A 22,127-nucleotide genomic window follows, 5' to 3' on the forward strand; every position below is an offset into this window, starting at 1 on the left:
TCACCTAAATGGTGGGAGCTTAGGGAAATGTGTTTTTCAATTGTGCACGTTTCTATTTTGCGATGATCACCTAAATGGTGGGAGCTTAGGGAAATATGCTTTTCAATTGCTCCAACGAGAGGTGAAGTGTTACAAATGAGAAATAAGATGGTTCTATATGTATAGATCTTGTCCTCTTTATATAATTGTTCTATTATCATCAATGTAACATTTTATTTTAGTAGTATTATACTATAAAAAATGGGATGTTACCATCATGATAGTGTTTAATTTTATAATTTTATTTCTTATACATCATATTTTTCAAAATACATGTTAATATAATTTGATACCATTAAATTATAAAATTTTGGTGTAAGTTTATTCAAAAAGTATTTATTTCTGTTTTATTCGTATAATGTTGATTTTTTTTTATCTTTCAATTTATTTTTTATCCATTAGTATACTTTTCATATGGTGTATATTAGTAAAAAAGCCTAGTGATGTATATTTTGTAAGTTTTGATTAAATATTAAGTTATCTTTCTCCTTAGGACTATTATTATTTGTACTAAAATATATGGTATAAATTAGGGATAACAACGGATCGGATCGGACACAGATAGCGTGATACCCGAATCTAACCCGCATGCAAAATACGTACCCGTTATCCATCTTACTACTCGTAGGATACCTGCATAAAATATTCACGGATTTCTTTCAACCTGCAGATACTCATTGGATACCGGTTTTCAACCTACAAATATTTTAAAAAAAAATTATTTTATGATTTTTTGAAAAGGTCCTGCGTCGATTATTTTATGCCACCCACAGCCTCGCTGCCGCTTCTTCTCCCAAACGCCACAGAAACCCATTCCCCAAAATTCCCTCCCGTAAAACCCCTTCCCCTCCTCCCTCCCCAACAACGCCGTCATTTGGGACCATTACACCTGCAAATCCTTTGATTGCCTTAACAGGTAAAACCCTAACCTTGGCTTCGAACCCTTACGCGACGCTTCCAAGTTCAATTCTTACAAGAGCGACTTGGATCTCCAAACTCACCAGCTGTTCCAGATCGCTAAGGTGACGAAGTCGGTTCTCTAGCTTGGCCTCGATGTAGGCGGTGACACCGTATCATTTGCCTCCGCCATTAAACTGCGAAACGTGACGATGGTGACCACGACAATGAACATCGCGGCACTGAACAACGAGGCCGTGACACTGCAGGGACTAGTGTCGTTCCACATGTCGCTTTAGCAACGATTGCCGCTGTTTGGTAAACTGGTGGATCTCAGTGACTATGTTGGAGTTAACAAGCACGTATTAAAATACCCGCTATTCACGGGTACCTCTTCCCTACAAATACTAAATACTCAAAGCAGATTTTACCTGCAAATACACGCAAAGGTTTTTTTCATACAAATGTCATGGTAATCAATTAATTAAAATATAATTGTTACTAATAATTATTAATCTTTCTTCAGAATTGAAACTGAAATAGAAAGGGTAACAAAATATTTTTTCCTTCTATGATTGGTCGATTTTTATCATATTTTTTGAGTTGATATGATTCAAACAATTGCTAGTTTGTTCAAACATACCGCTGAACACTCAAACTATATTAAAGCTTGAGCTTGAGTGATAGATTATCTTTTGTGAAGATATGTCGTTCAATTAAGGTAATAACATACTTAATATATTATCTCTAACATACTCTGTGGTGAGAGATATGAACATTTCATGTGTAAGATTATATATATTTGAGTGAGACGATAAATTTAATAAATTTTGTTAAAATAAATTTTAATAACATTACTAAAAAATAAATTTAAATGTCACTCAATCTTAAAAAAATTTATTAAATAAATGCTGTAAACTCATCTTATTTTTAATTAATATATAATCTTCAAATTATTAATTTAACTACGCAAATATATTATGTAACGAAAACTTATGAAATTTTTTAAAATTTAATTATAAATATAACATTATCGTTACTCAATATAGAAATTACTCTTTTATATGATATTACTAGATAGAATTTATACCGAATATTGTTATTCAAATGTGTTTAAGTATATATAAATTTATATAATGTAGACAAAATATATAGCTTTTAGTAGGCTTAATATGTAATTAAAAAATATTGATCATAATTATATATTTAAATTAATTATTAATCCATCTTTTGGGCTTTTACTGTGGCCATATGAACGTAATACGAAGTTATGAATTTAGATAACATATGTAGTTTAGTTTTCGTACATATATTGAGATTTGTAATATGCACATTGTATATATGCCAGGAGTATGTAAATAATTAATATGTTAAATGGATTTTAAACCTGCATATTTTAAGTTTCACAGTGATATCTATTATAAAAATGCTTTCAAATATAACTCTTTTAGATGGTAAACCATTCTTAACAAATGGAAAAAGAAAAAATGGAGTTCTATTGGACAAAAAAAAAACAAATTCTTTATGGCGTGATATTAAGCAAATTTTTAGTTTCCAAACATGAAATCTTCAATAAAATCGAATTGAATTTATATATGATGAAAATAAGAGAAATCAAATCGGTTCCATAACAGGTTTTATTTCTAAAGACCTTTTAGTTGCATTTTATGTATCACTATTTTTTCACCATAAGTTAAATGTTTTCTTTTCACTAAAAATAACATTGATATTATGTTGTAACCCTTTATAATTAAAAAAATTATGACAAATTACTTTATAAATAAATTGAAATGGAGATAATTTCTTATACTTCACTTCAACATTATGATCTTTTTATCAAAAATTGATTACGCAAATCAGATAACAAATCAACATCAACCAAAACATATGTAAAGAAACTTCAAAACTTATTCTTGGTATAATCATTTAAAGATAAAATGTTCCAATTTCACGTGTTATTGATAAAGTCGCTTTGGATTGACAATGCTCTAAAGAAATGCCATTAATGTGAATCCAACATTGAGTTTTAGTAAGTTTCATAGAAGTCCAGACAAAATCTTTTATTTAGAAAAAACACGAAGAATTTCAGGAGATAAATTTCAAGTTTCAGCACTCAACACCCTTCACATGTCTTTTAAATAAGAAAAAGAAAATCCATAGAATTCTTTGCCAAGTGGAATTGTCTTCCATTGACCCAAATGTTTCCAAGCTACATCAATTTTTTTACAAATGTCTAAATGTTACACGAATATCCTCTTTTTGTTAACATCCATGCAAATGATTTTTGCACTCCTCTAAACCAACAAAATAAACTTAATTTGCAGAGAGACCATATCTCCCTTTATATGAAAAGGTAATTGGACAAATGAATATTACATGCATTATTAAGGACTTGGACAAAGTATACGTTTTAGTGTTCACACATTTGAAAAGATTTAGAGAAAGATGATTTTTCGTGATCTTAATCCTTTAAGCAACCCTAGAAATATGAAACTCTGAAGAAGAAATCATGCTCATGTCTCACCAAGTGGTAGAACCAACCACCTCTAGCATACAATCATGAACAAAGACTCCAAATGATGCACGATCAATGCTCCACATGCAAGATTTTCACCTTTACAAGCCACTGTCGAATAGGAGTTGGTGGTAGCTAACAATGCTATGGTGGAGATGCAATTTGTTGCTCAGTCATAGTCTGAGCCAGTCATGGATAATCATGATAATATTTGTGTTATGAATGAATTTTCTCTCGTTAAGAATCTAGATGATAATGTGCAAGTGAAATCTGATTCCTCTGTTGATATGCTTTATTTGAAGGATGTCACTCTCATTGTGAATAATTTGTAGAATTTACAACAATTAGATCAACTCATACCAGTTCAATGATAGTTCCTAATCTTTTGACATTTAAAGAAACTTGTTTTCTAGATAAGATAAAAGTAGTTTCTAAATGAACTAATATGTGTGAAGAGGAAATATTCTAATACCAAAGAAGCTGATACATGAAAGTATGATAAAAATAAACCAAAAAAAGTTAATAGTAAATCTTCTAAAACAAATATCTATAAAAATTAAAAACATTTTTGGAATGTGAAAGATTAACTTAATAACAAAAATTTTAATATGCTAATAAATTTGTCTCTTTTATTTTATACGTGGAGTTCAAATTATGAGAAATGATTTTCAAAAATAAAATTATGTGTTTTTTTTAAATGTATGCAATGTAATTTTATTATGAATTTGGCGTATCATGATTTTTTTTTCCTTTTTTTTTAATAAAATCTTTATGTGATGAGAGCTATACCTAAAATTAACCTATTTGAAAATTAATTATATGTTTCATTTTTAATTTATTTTAAATTGTACGTTTCTAAATCGAATTTTGTTCATTATGAAATAAGAAAAAAAAAACAGTACTTTCAATTTATATATAAACTATTTTGTAAAGTCTCCGTAGCCAGCAAATTGAGTAAGAAGTCCTTTCATTTTTCTCATCTTCAGTCCCTTTCATACTTTTTCTTCTTTTGTGAAATCCATGTTATTTTATTTGAATATATGATTCTGCGTTTGCATTTCACGTTTGAATTTTAAACAAAAAATGGCAAAAACTATCACATCTTTTAAATATTTTAAAAACGTTTACTATAATTAGTGTCATAAGCCATTATTTGTCAGAAGGGATAACACTAACTGAGTAAATTCTAATTCTGTAACAGTGCTAAACCAGAAACTCTTTTTATTTTAAACAGAAAACGAAAAAAGTAATTAATATAGTAGATGTTTTTATGTGAATAACTTCTTAATTTATTTTACCCACAGATTTATACCATTTTTGGAGGAATTTAAGTTATAAAATATGGTTTCAAACATAAGAAAATTTGAATTACATTTATGCTATTCAACATTTCATCAATAGTCTTCAATTAATAGAAATATTAGTTTTAATTATTTTACCATTAATACCCTATTTCAATTATGACACATTAAAAAATATTATTTTTTAAAATCAATATAATTAAATTATACTTATTAATTTTTAATACTGTTAATCATTTTTTATATTTGAGTTAAAAATAATTATTAAAAATATTTTTAGAATAGATGTTAAGTAGAGTAATTTCAAATGAATTGCTCAAGTAGATTTCAAAAGCTAAATAATTGTTTATCTCTCCCTTTTTTTCTTTTTAAATATACTCATTTTTGTAATATGAAACTAAATTAAAAAAACTACTCCACGTGTGGGTGTTGTTACATACTGAGTTGTCTAAATTGAAAAAAAAAGGTGAAAGATAAACTTACGAACCAAACACGGCCTAAAGAAAAGAAAGAAAAGCCGATCTCAAAACAGGTTCAAAATCGACGTTATCTGATGTCAACAACAAAGTCTGCAACAAACACCCTGAAAAGTTTCACCGTACTTTTGAGAGTTGAGGCTCTTCAACTCTCTCTCTCATTCTCTCTGCCAACGATGCAGAAACAGCCGCAACCCATTCTTTCCCTCAATGAAGAAGAATAATTCAATCTTCTCCGCCGTTACCTTCACCCTCTTCACTGTCACCCTCTTAATCCTCTCTTCACTGTCACCCTCCCATGCCATTGGTTCCGCCTCCACTCTCGCCGTCACCTCTGCCGCCATCTGCGGCGTGGTGGCATCGGAGCCGACACGGCGCATTGCGTGCTACAGCGATGGCCATGTCGTCGCCGTTGCTCCCAACATCTCGTTCTCCGTGATCTCCGGCGGCCTGAGCTACTTCTGCGGCCTCCGGTCCGGCAACTACACTCTTCTCTGCTGGGACACCCTTTCCTACTTCCAAAGCAAGAGACTTTACAACAATGGCACTGTTCTATTCGAGAATCTCGCCCTCGGGGACTTCCAGGTTTGCGCCACCGCGGTCGGCGATGGAGCGGTGTCGTGTTGGAGAACCAATGCCGCCTTCGAATTGCCTTCTAGGTCGGACCGGTTTTCTTCTATTTCGTCTGGTTCGGGTTTTTCTTGCGGAATTTTGAAGGGTAGTAATTGGGTTCGGTGTTGGGGGGTTGAGGCTAGAGCGAGAAAAATGGAGAGTGAGTTTGGGAACGTGTCTATGGTGAGTCTTGTGGCTGGGGAGTCACATGTTTGTGGGTTGAATTCAAGTGGGTATTTGGTTTGTAGAGGAAGTAACGACTTTGGTCAGATTGATGTTCCTGAAGGAGGGGCTTTGGAGTTTTCTGGTCTGGCTCTTGGAGCTGAGCATAGTTGCGCTATTCGGAGATCCAATGGTTCTGTCGTTTGTTGGGGTGGGAGAGGGTTGTTTGAGGTTAATGCCACAAAAGGTGTTTCTTTTGAGGTTCTTGTTTCTGGGTCTAATTTTACTTGTGGATTGACGACTAACAATTTTTCAGTTATTTGTTGGGGTCCTGGTTGGGCTAATACTTCAGGTTATGAAATTCCTTTGCCTCCTATACTTCCAGGGCCTTGCGTTCAATCTTCCTGCAGTGAATGTGGGATATATCCTCAATCCGATTCTCTCTGTTCTGGCTATGGTAACATCTGTAAGCCAAGACCTTGTTGGCCTCCAATGCCAGGGCCAGAGCCACCACAAATGGCACCGCCGCCTGTGGTGGCGGTGCCACCTGCGTCTCGGTCAAGTGCCTTCACCAAAGGGTTATTGGCATTTGCCATTGTTGGATGCGTGGGAGGTGTTACTGGGATATGCAGTGTGATTTATTGCTTATGGACTGGGGTTTGTTTAGGGAAGAAGAAAATTCACAATTCTGTGCAGCCAACAATCACTAGAGGTGGCAGTGTAAACGGTGGTGGTGGTTCTAGCAATAGTATTAGTCCTCCGTCGAGATCATCCACCATTAGGCGTCAAGGGTCGCGGATAATGAGACGCCAAAGGAGTGGAACCTCATCAACAAAGCATCCTGAAAGGGCTGAGGAATTCACCTTGGCTGAGCTTGTTGCAGCTACGGATAATTTCTCCCTTGAGAATAAGATCGGTGCTGGAAGCTATGGCGTTGTTTATAGAGGCAAACTTGCAGATGGCCGTGAGGTGGCAATCAAAAGGGGCGAAACAGGTACAAAGATGAAGAAGTTTCAAGAGAAAGAGAGCGCATTCGAGTCCGAATTGGCCTTCTTGTCCCGTTTACACCACAAGCACTTGGTAAGGCTGGTGGGGTTCTGTGAGGAGAAAGACGAGAGGCTCTTGGTGTATGAGTACATGAAGAATGGAGCATTGTATGATCATTTGCATGACAAAAACAATGTGGACAAGAGTAGCAGTGTCTTGAATTCTTGGCGAATGAGGATCAAAATCGCTCTGGATGCTTCGCGAGGAATTGAGTATCTCCATAACTACGCAGTTCCATCTATAATTCACCGAGACATAAAGTCTTCAAACATTCTCATTGACGCGACTTGGACTGCGAGAGTATCCGATTTTGGATTGTCATTGATGAGTCCAGAATCTGACCTTGATTACCGGCCAACGAAGGCAGCAGGAACAGTAGGATATATTGATCCTGAATATTATGGTCTAAATGTATTGACAGCAAAGAGTGATGTCTATGGTCTTGGAGTGGTACTGCTAGAGCTATTAACAGGAAAGAGAGCAATATTCAAGAATGATGAAAATGGAGGCACCCCAGTGAGTTTGGTGGACTTTGCAGTGCCAGTTATTATGGCAGGAGAATTGGCAAAAATTTTGGACCCAAGGGTTGAACCACCAGAGTTAAATGAGACAGAAGCAGTGGAGTTAGTGGCATATACAGCTATGCATTGTGTAAATTTGGAGGGGAAGGACAGACCAACAATGGCTGATATTGTGGCAAATTTGGAGCGTGCTTTGGCTCTTTGTGATAGTAGTCATGGCAGCATTTCCAGTGGTACAGTCTCCATTGTATCAGACTGACACTCAAACCCTGATAAAGGGCATTAAAGTAGAAAAATGTTTCCTTATTTCTATTGATTCTTTTCCCGAAAATTATAAGGGTATACTCATGAGGATGTAAAGACTAGGAATGTCACCTAACATCAAGCTGTAGCGTAGAATTTTGTGCAACACTAACAGCCAGTAAAACTCATCACTTTTAACTTTCTTTTGCTATTCTCCTTATCAGACGAGATTTTGCAATCTGTAATCCGTGTATCCTAGCACAGGGCATAATTTTAAACGATTCATTTGTGCTAATGCGTGTGACATTGTGTGCAAGTACACCAGATTTTTTGTAACCACTCTTTTTGTCCTTTATGCTACACGTTAAAGCAATGTACTCGATGCAACCTCCATGTTAAGGTTTAGGCTATAAGTTTGAGTCATTGTACTTGATGTAACGTGGAAATTTGGAGCTCTTGCATTTAAATTTGGTCGGAGGAGAAGGCACCGTCATGAACTACTTATTTGGCGACGGTTGACGGGGAAGCTACTTGTTGTTTACCAAGTCTGATTGCAAATTTGACAAGCGTGTGAGGGAATAGGTGGGAAAGAGTGTGAACAGCAAAGATTGGCTTCAGTGTGAAAACACAATGTTAGTATAGGTTACTATTTGTGAGAGTGAGTGGTTGAGCCATTGGGTCCTGAAGTGCTATAATTAACCTTTTTTCTTCTTCTTTATCACCTTTCCAAAACATGGACCCCATAAAAATAGATTGGTCTACACATTTTTTAATTACTTGGAAGAAAGATGTTGCTGACTTCTATGATGGGTGGAAGAGTCTGAGTAGAGAAAAGGAACCAATTTCAGAAGTGGATTGGTTGATGACTTAATGGCTATTGCAGAATTGCTACTTTCTAATCACACGTCAGCTACGTGATGGGGTCATAACACAGTACACACAGCTTTTAGGACTTAGTCTGAAACAATTTGCATTTCCTATTGAAAGTAACTACTCAAGTCAAAATTTCTGTGGACTGGTCAAATACGGAAGACTGACTCAATGGCTGAAGATTGATGACACATGATGCAAATTTTGCACATGCTGCTGGGCTAAGGGTTCTGGGCCATAGGCCTAATGGGTTACTGAAGTGGGAATGAGTTGGGCCCATGATGTTGATGATGATGAGTGTGTCCTTTTGTAATTAACTGGTGGTACTAATCCAACACCCTTTTGTCCATTTATGTTTGCTATGAATGCTTCTAGGTCAAGGCAAAATACCCTTCCAAGACAGTTTATGGGTTCTTTGGTGTAATGTCAGAAGGGATAATATCTTTACAGGTATGCATCTAAACTGTGACAGCATCGCTTGCTTTTGGCGTATAGAAAAACTCAGAAGTAGATATTATGGTAAAATGCTTTCATTGATATGATTTGTGAATTCTATCTTATTATTAATGTTTGCCACATGGTAACCAAAATATCATATTTGTTCATTCTTATTTATGTGGTTACTTCCAAGACTTGTCAATATAAAAAGAAAAGAAGTTATGACACTAATTATATTTAGAAACAGATAAACAACTAAGAGATTCATTTCCCATATGTGTAAGTCAATTAATAAAAAATAGTCTTAAGTATGACATAAGAGAGTTTAATCAAAAAATTATCGCTAACTGGATGAGAAACAAAAACAAGTGCCACCACGTTTAGGTATTTTCTGTTAGCCTGTCATGAACATCAATAATTTGTTAAGCCTCTTTCTATTTTTTTCTACTCAGAAGCGATTACGTATTTTCTAACCAAGATATCTTAACACGCATTGCTGTTATAGTATTAAACAAACATGCTCTTTGTCAAACTTGGCAGTTGTTCTTGTTTTAAAAATTTAAAAACCAAAATAAACACTTAGGTGTTTTTGAAATAAGCACTAATACAAAAATCATATTTTATGAAGGATAAAATATGATTTTTGTAAGTGGTGTCAGTGACAAAAACAACTTTTATCTAACAACGTTTCACACTATTTTTGTAAGTAAAAAAATATATAATTATATTATTTTCGCTACAAAAGGAGTAACTACCAAACTCTTAAGGATAATACAGAGACTTCGTATGCATAACTTAATTACAAAATTGTGAAATGACAAAGACCAAAACCAACATTTATAACAGATGAGTTAAAAGTATCCTCATACAAAACACGAATAGTTTCCATGTTTATATTACGTAGCTATATATTGACAAGGCTTACAAGACAAATAAGTCTCTCCTCAAGAAAACAAAATACACACCACATTTTATTTCTTACATCATTAAATTGAGGCATTGTTGAGATATACATACAAACTCATACTACTAAAACGTCTTAATGACTGTACATAATAATGTAGAATAGAAGGATGCACAGAATCAATTAATAAACTCAAAGCGCATGAGAAGCTTTACAGAGGGGTATTTCTCTCCCTTTTGGCTATTCAGTGGAATTGCTCGAATGCCACTTCTTAGCTCCCGGATAGGTAGGCATGTTTGTCCACCAAAGTCATCTTTCTCAGACATGTCATACTCATGAACTTCTATGCGAAGCAAGGCCAACTCTGGAACAGAAAGAGGGAACTCAAATGTCTCATTCCATGTAGGTAACCAATTATCCTCTATTGGCTTAGTTTTCTTCATTACAGTATCACTAGGGACTCCAGCAATCCCCACCTGCATTATAGTTTATCAAATCACACAATTGAGCCATCAAACAAGGTGAAAACAAATGGGAAGGTATCATGCAATGCATAGCAATGAACAACAACCATATAAGGGAAAACGCATTGCTGTGGTAAGGTTCCTATGCATTAAGAGTATATAATCTCAACTTACTCTTGTATAGAAGTCAGGAGGGGAGTATTGATCAAAGTGTGTATGTTTGAAATCATAATACCATCCTTCCCCCATATATACAGTCACCTGAGGATTGGAAGAGTATGTTGTTTGTTAGTATTAAACTATAGATAGATACTTGAATGAGGCAGCTGATTAACTTTAAACCCTGACCTTCAAAGTAGTCTTCACAGGTAATTTGGCTTTAGGATCGAAGACCTCATTGTCTGAACCACCAGTCTCTAACAGAAAATCTGGTTTCTTAACATAACCACACCCTCCATTGGCTCTGAACATTCCATGCATCAACCAAAGCGATCTACCATATCCCTGGTTATGAAACCAATCACAATGAAAACTGAATTCTATTAAACAATATGGTAACCAATGCTATACTACTTGACATGATGAGTGGGATAGTAAACTATAGGTGGAAGAATTGTAAACTGGATCTCACAAACTAACTTTTAGAATCTTGCATACAATAAAAGGGATTCAATAAAAGAACCGCCCTACATTTTACCGATCACATTGCTAGACAAGAAATGTTCATTGTACACTTTATATCTATATCACTAGATGTCAAATGTTTACAGAATTTTGTTGGCTACTTTAAGGTCAATTTCATCTCCCCCAGCCACCTCAGAAGAAATGAAGCAACAAAAATGAAGATACAAAAACAATAGTAAAAATTCTCATACAAGAAAATATTAAATAAGATAAACACAAAAATGGGAGGACCGGAGAACACGAAAATGAAGAAATATACAGTAGACTGAGGAAGATACCTGCATGTTAAATGCAACCATCTGAGCTCCATGCATCCACCCAATTAATGGGTTATAATTTGATGAGTCAATGCGAGTACCTTTGGGATACACCCTCAAAATATTGCGCTGAGTAAACCTAGAGAAGGGTAGCAGGAAATAAAAATTAATTATAATTCGCATACACATCTCACACCTCTTAACCACGCACCCCCACCCCCAAGCACATGATCCTATGTGGGGTCGCCGTCTTGTCAACATTGATCAAAACACCACAAAACTTGCTAGAGTGGGCCAATAGTCAGCTAAAGTAAAAGAAATTCTTCAAGACAAACAGCATATAAAAAGTTTGAGTTTGTTTGAAATAATAAAAAGTCAATTTTTACAACATTTTGCATGACAATAGAGTTGGATGATGTTTATTCATTCTTCCATTCAGAAATGAGGGGATTCAACCACATACAAATTAATTCTGCCTCAAAAGTACTTGCTCAAAACAATTTGCAATACCTTACAATTTGCTTTCCATGATTTATAGCAGCCTTTTCAAGCTGTTGCTCACTTAAACTTAGACGTCTCACTTTATCAGGATCCACTTTGAGGCATTCCTCTAATCCACCTTTAGGCTTCCCAGCATGAATGGCAATTAGGCGTCTATATTCTGGAGCTACATTATGTGGTAACTTATCTGATTCATCAGATTCGTCGTCATCATTAAGATCTTCTTCATCCACGTTGTTGTCCTAAAGATGGCAAAGCATGAAGTCATTTAACAAATTTACCTTAAAATATTAAATGCCAGTGGCAATTAAAATACAGGTTCGATTTAGTCTACAACCTTGTAATCCTCTATAGTACCACCTCTCAAGCTAGGGACTTCCTTTCCCCAAGCTTCATCCTCGCCTGAAGCCTTTCCATCCTCCTTTCCCTTTTCATGCTGTGAATCATCCCCTTTATCCTTTTCTTTTCCCCCAAGATACTCCTTAGGTGGTTTTGTTGATATAATAATCCTCCTTTTAAGAGAATCAGGAGAAGGGAACTCCTTCACGCTTTCGGTGTTAGGAGTAAATAGTATATCTCCAAAAGTGTTTGCAACCATCTAAAAATTTGGATAGGGATGTCAACTATTTAGAGTGTAAGTACTATGAATCCAAAGAAAATGACAAGTAACTAACCTCAGCCACTTTAGCCTGAAGATCCGGTGTGAGGTGGTCTTCTAGGGTTATTACAACTGGATATTCTGATGCCACAAAGGCATATTCCTTAATAGATCTCAAACATCTGATGAGCTCTACAGGAGGAGTCAAAGTACTGTCTCAAAAAAAAAAAAAAGATGCGTAAATAACTATTTTTTCAATTAAATAATTTAGGATTCAGTTAGAAATTACAAACAATATATTTGATATAATATTATTTACATATAATCTGTTCAACTACCATGATTTCAAGTTTAATTTTAAAGGAAAAAGGATTTCAAGCTTAAGCTTGAATTATGCCAGATTGCAGATGTCAAACTGCAATTCATCACTTTTTTACTTCAAGGGGCTTTGGCAACATGAAAACTAATGTACCTACCCTACCCCAATGTCAAAGGCTCTTATCTTTGCAAAAGTATGGGAGAGGTTAATTGTATGCAACCTTCCCCTTGCATATATCGAAAGAAGCTGTCAAGAGGCAGCTTTACAATTGTGCCATGGCTCACCCTCACTCTGGCATCATCATTCTCAAAAGGATAAAAAAAAGAAGAATAAATCTTTATCGAGTTTGCATAAGTTTATTCATCCTTTAAAACATTTTGGCTTCTAGGCAATCCATGCTTACGCTCAGCTCAAGACAGATTAATAATAATTATCAACACTGTTTGAAAGTTAAAAAACATTTTCAACTTAAATTTATGTCTCTCACTTCTGCCTGATCACTAAAGAAAAGTGAGGGGAAAATAATGACAGGAGCTGGAATTAGTTCATGTATGAAAGTAAGTACCATTCTACGTCTAAACTACTAACTTACTTTCCGTGAAGAACATTTATATTATCCTTTGCTGCATTAGGCCATATGTCCAATTCAATCACCCTCACACCTCTCTTCAGTGCATTTATGATGGGCACGTCACTGCACTCGCTGCTCAGCTGATTCCCAGTTAAATAGGAATTATGGCCAGTATATATGAAATAATGTGACAAGGGAAAAGTCATATCATGGTACACCTGGAATGAAAGAAATATTTGCAGAACGCACAACGATCAGGATAAGAGAATGAAAGCAATTAAGCATGATATATTATCAACATTTATGGAAGCAACAATCAGTTGAGAAAACTTTAAATGGAATTCAATACGCTAATCAAAGGTTTGACCCTAAACCCATTGAGTAGCCAGCTTTTTACCAAATTAAGATGCTAGAAGAACTAGAAAAGAAGATCCTAAACTAAAATGAATGATTCCCATAAACACTATCAAAACCAGTGTAAGAACTAAAAAGTAATGCATATCCTGAAGACAGTGTGAAACCATATAGCATATCCGACAACAAGGGGTATTCCCAAATGGAGTATAAAGCGAAAGCCTCTATATTTCCTGCAATGCCCAGCCCTTTCACGAGAAGGAACCCTTAAGAGAAAGGCTCAATTCCATAAAAGATAAATTCATTCTGGAGCCTGATTCTCCTCAATCCTGTTATCATTTTCTACCACGAAACTTCAGTTACAAATCCTCATGGTCAACGAGTCAACCCAAATTCAATAAAACACCATAGTTCGGAAATTTTTTTTGAGCAGAGACCAAAAGTACAAGTTTGGCACAAACACGAAGCTAAATCACTACAAATTCAGTTGCGATTGACCCTCAATGCGTAACACTAAACGACAGCCAGCACGAGTAGACCAAGATTTTGCAAAGATGCAAAAAGTAAAACAATTGGAACAGTACAAAAAAAAACATGGTAAAAAGTAAAACCCAATGAAAGATAAATCAAATCTAGAAAACGTCTAATCTAGGAAGATGAGCAACCCGATTGGAAAATAAACAATGCCAAATCCAGATCTCGCTGACCCAACTGGCTTTGTCAAATACCAAAACAGGAAAACACAAAAAGCCGAGTTCTTTCCTTTTTTTTTTTTTTTTTTTGCTTACCCCATGAGAAGGAAGAAGAGGGGGGTTGTCATCACTGAAGAGGTACTTGAAGAAAGATTCGAGATTGAGGCCAACCCCTCTGCGATGGAAATGCCTGAAGCTGTCGATGATGGCTTGCGCCTCTTCTTCAGTGGCCTTCTCTTGCTTTTGCACTTCAACAAGGAACCTTTTCAGATGCGAAGGTGTCATGATCTCATTCTCAGAATACTCCTCGAAGAGGGTCTTGATTTCCGACGGCGCCTCCGCCAGGGCGAGCTTAAACCGCCGGCGCCAGCAGAAGCACACGCTGTATGTCTGCTTCGACATCACTTGCTCCCTTTCTCTTCTCTGTTCTCTTTCACTACCTACGCAAATATATGCGAGAGAGTATGAATTTGTGCGTGTGGATTCCGAGTTCACTTCAACCTTCTTCTTGTGTTCTTACAGTGTTGGAAGAAAGAGATTTTTAAGTGAAGCTTCACACAATCCACTCTTCAACCTTTCACTTCTTCAAATTACCCACTGTTAAATACGTCAATACGTCTCTCTCTCTCTATCTCTCTCTATCTCTCTCTCTCTCTCTATATATATATATATATATATATATATATTATATAATTCTCTATATAATTAAAGACTCTCAGATAGGTTTAACAGTGACACTCTTCTTCATGATCTCACATGAAAATATTTACATTTACCATGCCAACTAAGAGAGAAGGAGAACATTTTTAATCAATACGAAAGGTAGGAAATATATTAATAAAAAATTATTAGTAACGGTTGTGATATTAAAATATAAATTGTATTTGTTTACTTTTTAAATGAAAAAATTAAATGTTAAAGTGGCCGTTCTGCTCAATCTCTTTAATGTTTACTGCTTTAATAGAAGAAATTATAACAAAATTAAATTTGACAATCACAATCGATTGTTTATTTTTATGAAAATGTCAAATAAAAGGGATAAGAAAGACTGTTTTTAAAAATATATATATATTTTACCAATAAAATAACAAGACAAAAAATCTTTTCTAACATTTTTTTATCATATCATTTTGTCTTTTTATATATCTAATAAATTAATCGACTAAGGAGGAAGGAAGTTGGTTTAAGAAGTTTTCTAAATAATTATATTTAGAATTTTTATATATAATTAGAATCATTAGATATTTTTACTTTAACCTAATAATAGCGTACTCCAAAATTAAATATAATCATAAAATATCATGATATTATTGAATTGAATTTTGGGGTATATGAATAGAATAATTTAAAATTTAGAATTAAAAGAATTGAATTTGGATATCATTGGATATTTGAATTGAATTTATTTAATAGATATAAAATAGTTTCACAATTTTTCTAAAATTTATATAATTAATGTAAACAAAAAAAATTAATTTAGTATTTAAAATAATAAAATATTATAGAACTAACTAACCATCCATTTTCACCTACTTTTCACGCGCTTCTTCTTTATTTATGTATATATAGTATTTCCATAAGACTTAATTAATTATATTTCAATTCTTGAAAACGTAAATAATACATAATTTTGTCTTGTGACGTGATAATATCATAATAACATTATTATAATCAAATCTGTGTTTCAACTTTTTAGGATGGTACGAGTTTTATTTTGAAGATAGAAGTAAACCAACAACATCAGCTTTTGTGAAAGAAACTCAATCTGACAAGAAATCTTAGCATGCAAAATTAAATACTTTTTGTTGGAACTAAACATAGACTTCTTAACATGCAGCAAATTTTTATATTATTGAAGGCCTTGAGTTAATTGAGAAAGTTATGTCATTGTGAGAACTTTTTCGGAGGAAAACATTTTTTTTGATGTAAATTTATAATAATTATTAGAATGGGTTTAGGTCTAACTCAACCATACAAAATTAATTTGTAAAGTGAAATTTGTATCTCATTTATATATTATAAATTAGTCTTATCTCTACTCATCGATGTAAGACTTTTAACAAGGAGAATGATATTTTAACACCATTTTTTGACACTATTTTGACACTGCACACGTGTCAAGATGTGATTGGACGATTTCAAATTAAAAAAGTTGAGGCAGGGGTATATTTGGAAGAGAAAAACCAAAGTTTGTTTTTTAATTTAAAATCGTCCAACCACATTTTGACACGTGTGCAGTGTCAAAATGGTGTCATAAAATGGTGTTAAAATTTTATTTTCCTTTTAACAATAACGAAAAACTTTTTTTTAATAAAAGATTTTCGATAAAAAAATTCTTGAGAATTTTTCATCAGTTTTATAAACATATTTCAGAAATCTTATATGGATGATTCTGATTTTTGATACTATGGTAAAAAAAAAAAAAATTCAGTATCAATAACTCCTAAACAAATTTATATAAAAGATCAAGAATTTTTTTTTTATGTCAAAACCTTGAAATGATATATTTAGAAATTCTTCTACTTATATATTGTTTTTTACCTAATCTAAAATTTTCAACTCAACTGAGATAATTTTCATTTTTCAGAGTAGTTTCAATGGTAGTTTATAGTGTCACACATTACTTCTTTTAAGATTTTTTTTCATAATTTTTACTTTAATCTAAAAGTATTTTTCACATAATTGTTGGTTTTCACGTGTCGACATTTATCTGAAAAAAATAATGATTGATGAACACCAATGATCCTTCATATTTCATGTAGACCCAACCATTTTGTTAAAGTGACAACATTATCGATAAAGCAGAGAAAAATGTAGGTGTTGTATATATTCACATGTCTTGCATGGATATTTCTAAATGCTACATAGAATTTTCACAAATATTATTAATTTTGTTTTGGTCCCACTAATGCATCATGCAATTGTTCTAAATGTTGACCCAGCCACTACTTTAATAATTTTGAAAGCTGTAACGAACCTTTTTGTCATCTATTGTTTAACTTTAGTGTTTTCATTGGAATACTTAACGTTTAATTATCTCTAAACTTGAAATATAATACAATATTAATTACACTTATTAAAATCTCATTGCATTTCATAACTTCTTTTCTTCTTTAAAGTAGCATTTGAAACCAACTTTTCAACTTTCTCATCTCATTTTATAACTCATGCTTCTTGGTAAATTTATTGGGTAAATTGCCTTGTTTTTCATGCAAATTAATTTGGTATGATCCATCTCATTAGATATGTCATAAAATCACACCTACCCTTTGTACCATCATATTGATTTTCGTGCCTCCATTGCATATATATTCAACCAACCCTAACGTTTTGTAACCTTATATGCCAGAATAACAAGCAATGATCTTATATATAAATTTTAACCTACTCTAATTCACAACTATTGTAAAATTGAAGCATGACGTGTTGTCTTCTACAAATTATTTTATATGATATATTGTAAAAGAACAATGAACTTAGTCTTGAAAGTATATCCTATGTAATTGACTACCTTTGTTTCGTCAAAAACATGAAAATGAGAATACTATGTAGTTCTTTTATCTTCTAGCTCTTATCTTAAACACTTTAAGATAACGTTTAAGCATTATTTGGTTCATCAGAACAAACATTGCTGCATTGTTTTGTTTGCTTCGAAAGATTAAATTCTCAAGTATAATAAATGTTTAAGCTTTTGCAATGTATTTGATGTTTGGAATTACGATATTTTGTACAAAAGTACAACCCGAATGATGGTACATATTATATTATATTGTATAGTTTTATTTGATGAAAGATATGTAGAAAAGTTTTATATTAGAATGTAATGGATTGATAAGTATCTAATTGGATAAGTGGTCATCTCAGACATTATTATCAATTCTCAACTTTATTGTTTTTTATTTATTAGACGTAGTATTTTCAGTGGAAAAGGTAGTTTGAACTTAATATGTATGGTAACTTGGGAGAATATAATACTTAATTAGGTTTGAGGTTCTATTCTTTGGTTGAGAGAGACATATATTTCACAATTATGAGATAGGCACATAGCTATATATAGAATCAACGAGTGAATATTATGTTACTATTATATAGATAATATTATCTATATATTATGTTTTGAAAACGAGATTTAAAAAACTTTTTACCAAGATAGACTAAAGAGATTTGCCACATATAAATTATCTATAGAGATCACGACACTACCTCAACATCATAAAACCTTAAGATTTAAGATTTATAAATTTTTTTCTTATTATATCATTCAACTTTTTTTTAAATTTTATTTCAAATCATTGTACAATGTTCATAGTAATTTAATAAGAGGTTCTTTTATTTGTAATTGTTGGTTTAACGTAGGAAAAACACAAATAAAATATTATTTTTGTATACTAGAATATTCTCTTTCATTTTATATTTTGTTCCATTAATCCTATTTTTCTAAACATTTCATTTTTTAAACTACAGAATAAAGTATTTCAAATATGATTAACAAAACTTATAAGTGCTTCCAAAATATGATTAAGAACTTAATTCAATTTTTCAAAAGATTAAGACACATCATCTAAAATATCTTTATATTACTTTTTTCAGTGGCTAGTTCCAACTTCAATGATACTATATATCCTCAAAAGCTCCTGACTCTATATACATAATATATGATCATTGTAAGAATAAAAGAAAACAAAAATGCAAGAGTCAATTATTTATAACAAAAATGATTTCCAATTGAAAGATATTATAACTTTCACCAAAATTTAAAAAATAACATTTAAAAATATATATATATATATATATATATATATATATATATATATATATATATATATATATATATATATAATAATATAATTTAAAGTAACTTTACTAAAAGTCCAAGCATCAAATTACGGACAAAATTTTAGATTCTTTTTTCAAAATATTAGTGTATTAATACACTCTTGAGACTCTGCACATGTTATATTGAGACTCATCTCTTTATTTTCTACAACAATAACTCAAATAGAACATCATATATTCTATTCAGTACTGGTTGGGTTAACTTCACTAATTTTTTGAGTATGATTATCTTTATCATACCACCTACTTTGTTGACAAAAGAAGAAATTGTTAGACACTCTTCTTCAACAAGTTTATTTTGATGATGATACCAAGTCCATAGATAAAATAGAAGCACAAGAAAAATTGAAAGACTTATTGAACGATAATCTTCATAACCAATGAAAAATCTTATTTTAAAAAAACTAGTGAGAAATCAACTTATTTCTTTTATTATTATTTTATATTATTAATTCGATAGTATCAATGACAATTTTATTGTCTCTTTGTAAATCACTATTGTGAAGTTGGATCTTCAAAAAAAAATTACAACATATAAAAAATTTGAGAAAAAAGAGAAAGGTTTTGAGAGGAAACACGAGTTTAAAGGAAAAAATGTTTTTCTGATAAATGAGGAGTTCTCACATATTATACATTTATCATATGATTCAATAAGAAATTGAACAAAGTAAATAACATACTAAAAAAAACATTTAAATAAAATGAAAGATGAAATATTAAGAACTAAATAACGAAATAATGTAAAAATTATCACGAAAACAATGCTAAGAGCAATTTTTTTAAATTAAATTTCATCATTGTATTGACTAACTTCTATGGGACATATGCTTAAAATTATGGATTATGGATAATAATGTTAGTTGATCTTTCATTTCGTAAAAGTAATGGTTCGACTAAGATGGGGTGGTTTTAAAGAATGTGAGACCTGAATTGATTTTTAAAACATATTTTAACAATTATTAAAAAATTTAAAAAATAATTTAAATATGAATCTAAATCCTATATTAGATAAAAATAATAATTAAATATCATATAAAAGAAAAACTCGTAAATTTATTATTTTAAAATTTTAAATTAAAAATGATGTAAATTTTTTATATAACTTAAAATCATATATATATATATATATATATATATATATATATATATATATATATATATATATATATATAATTTTTTTATGACGAATATCTCTAGAACAAAAACTTATAAGAATTAATAGTTTGTTTTTGTAATCAGTTTAACATATTTTTTCTTAGTACACTTTTAATCAAAAGAAAAATAAAATAATTAAAAACAATTTAAAGGAATTTATTCAAATAATGAGTTTTTAAATCATCTGAAACAATTACAAATGTTATAGAAAAAACCAATATATAGAATAAAGAAAACAAATATAGAGGAGAAGGAAATAACGGTGTCTTTTTTCATATAGTCAAATAAATGAAAGAATTCTAAAATAAGAAAATTTATAGGAATTATTTATAATGTCGTTTTCAATTTAATCCTTATCAGAGCTGATAATATCTTAAAATCTTATCCTTGGTTATGCAAACAAATAAAGAAAATATATTTTCTTTATCTTTTGTTATTTTGTTGTACATGATAAATTATTATGTGATTTTGGAGTGTCGCTTTATATAATGCCTTGAGTGATGAAACTATGTGCATTATACGTGGTCTTGACTAATGAAATTATGAAACTTAACAATTACAAAAATCACATTAATTTTTCAAATCAAATAAGTAATTATTAATAATGAAAATAATCTTCTCAATCTAATTATATCATTTTTTTATATTATTCTTGAAAACAAAAATATCCTATAGAATGGTATCAAGAATGATTGAGCATCAATTTTATTTTTATACATGCAAAGACACCAAAAACACTTCAACACTTTAAGTCTTTAATCTTATGGTACTAGTCCTCTTTAAGAATACTCGTCCTTCTTAGAAAACATTTTGACGTCCAAGTTAGTCAAGTGCGTCAATTAACAATAAATATGATAATTAATGAACATAAATCACATTCTTTGAAAAATGTGTTATTTATGTTATTGTTCATGAGTGTCAGATGAATTTGGGCCATGCTATCCAATAACATGTTAATATTGAATTATTGTACTTTATTGTGGATTAATGAATATTAAGTGGTTGGCGTGATGTCGTCTTAGTTGAATAGATACATGTTGAGGACATGTGGACTTAGTAGGTTGACATGTAGTCAGACAAGAGCAAGTCCTATACTATCATGGTTGAGGAGACCTTAGTCATAGACAATACATTAGTCCTCTAGACTTAACATGCTATATATTAAAGGCTTGCAAAGAGTTTAATTGTCAGTATTCCGTTTTTAATACTTGTCTTACTAGTTTTAGTATTGATATCCTATTCTAGTGTTACTTGAAAAAAATTGTATTTCTTTAATTATGTAATCCTATAGATATAAATTTTATATGTTGTGTTTTCATATTAATTCTAATTAATTATAGTATAAAAAGTTCTTAAATTATAATAGAACGTTTTTTATTATATAATTATATCAAGAAAACCATTTTACTTGTCCTAAAATTGACAACAATCGCATACCAACAGCAAATTTTGAGAAATATATGATGACATCCATATTTAGAGCTCGGCAAAAATAACTGATTTGTACTGTATTAACTGTACTATATTGTATTAAAAATAACTGATCCATTTCTAGTAAAAGTTCAGTATACTATCTTATGGTTCAGTTTTTAAAAACTGAACTTATAACAATTACAGTTCAGTTAACTCTGTGAGAACTGTATCTACTCTTACATCTTCTCTAATTTCAGT

General features: G+C 31.8%; 2 protein-coding genes across 2 annotated transcripts; one reads left to right on the forward strand and one right to left on the reverse strand.

The window, feature by feature from the left end:
• The first annotated feature begins 5,251 nt into the window (after positions 1 to 5,251).
• On the forward strand, positions 5,252 to 8,053 carry LOC106764603 (putative serine/threonine-protein kinase-like protein CCR3). The gene has a single exon (XM_014648884.2). The coding sequence runs from the start codon at positions 5,439 to 5,441 to the stop codon at positions 7,827 to 7,829; it is 2,391 nt and encodes a 796-aa protein (XP_014504370.1). The 5' UTR covers positions 5,252 to 5,438; the 3' UTR covers positions 7,830 to 8,053.
• A 1,917-nt stretch (positions 8,054 to 9,970) lies between these two features.
• LOC106764604 (phosphoinositide phospholipase C 2) lies at positions 9,971 to 15,058 on the reverse strand. Its single transcript, XM_014648885.2, has 9 exons — positions 14,562 to 15,058; positions 13,441 to 13,637; positions 12,606 to 12,741; positions 12,269 to 12,529; positions 11,941 to 12,173; positions 11,452 to 11,569; positions 10,838 to 10,993; positions 10,664 to 10,750; positions 9,971 to 10,501 (listed from the first exon to the last, which is right to left on the reverse strand). Exons 1-9 carry the CDS (start codon positions 14,865 to 14,867, stop codon positions 10,205 to 10,207), a joined length of 1,791 nt encoding a protein of 596 aa, XP_014504371.1. The 5' UTR covers positions 14,868 to 15,058; the 3' UTR covers positions 9,971 to 10,204.
• Positions 15,059 to 22,127: the final 7,069 nt, after the last annotated feature.

Source organism: Vigna radiata, chromosome 6, assembly GCF_000741045.1.
Source record: "Vigna radiata var. radiata cultivar VC1973A chromosome 6, Vradiata_ver6, whole genome shotgun sequence".
Lineage (NCBI taxonomy): Eukaryota > Viridiplantae > Streptophyta > Magnoliopsida > Fabales > Fabaceae > Vigna > Vigna radiata.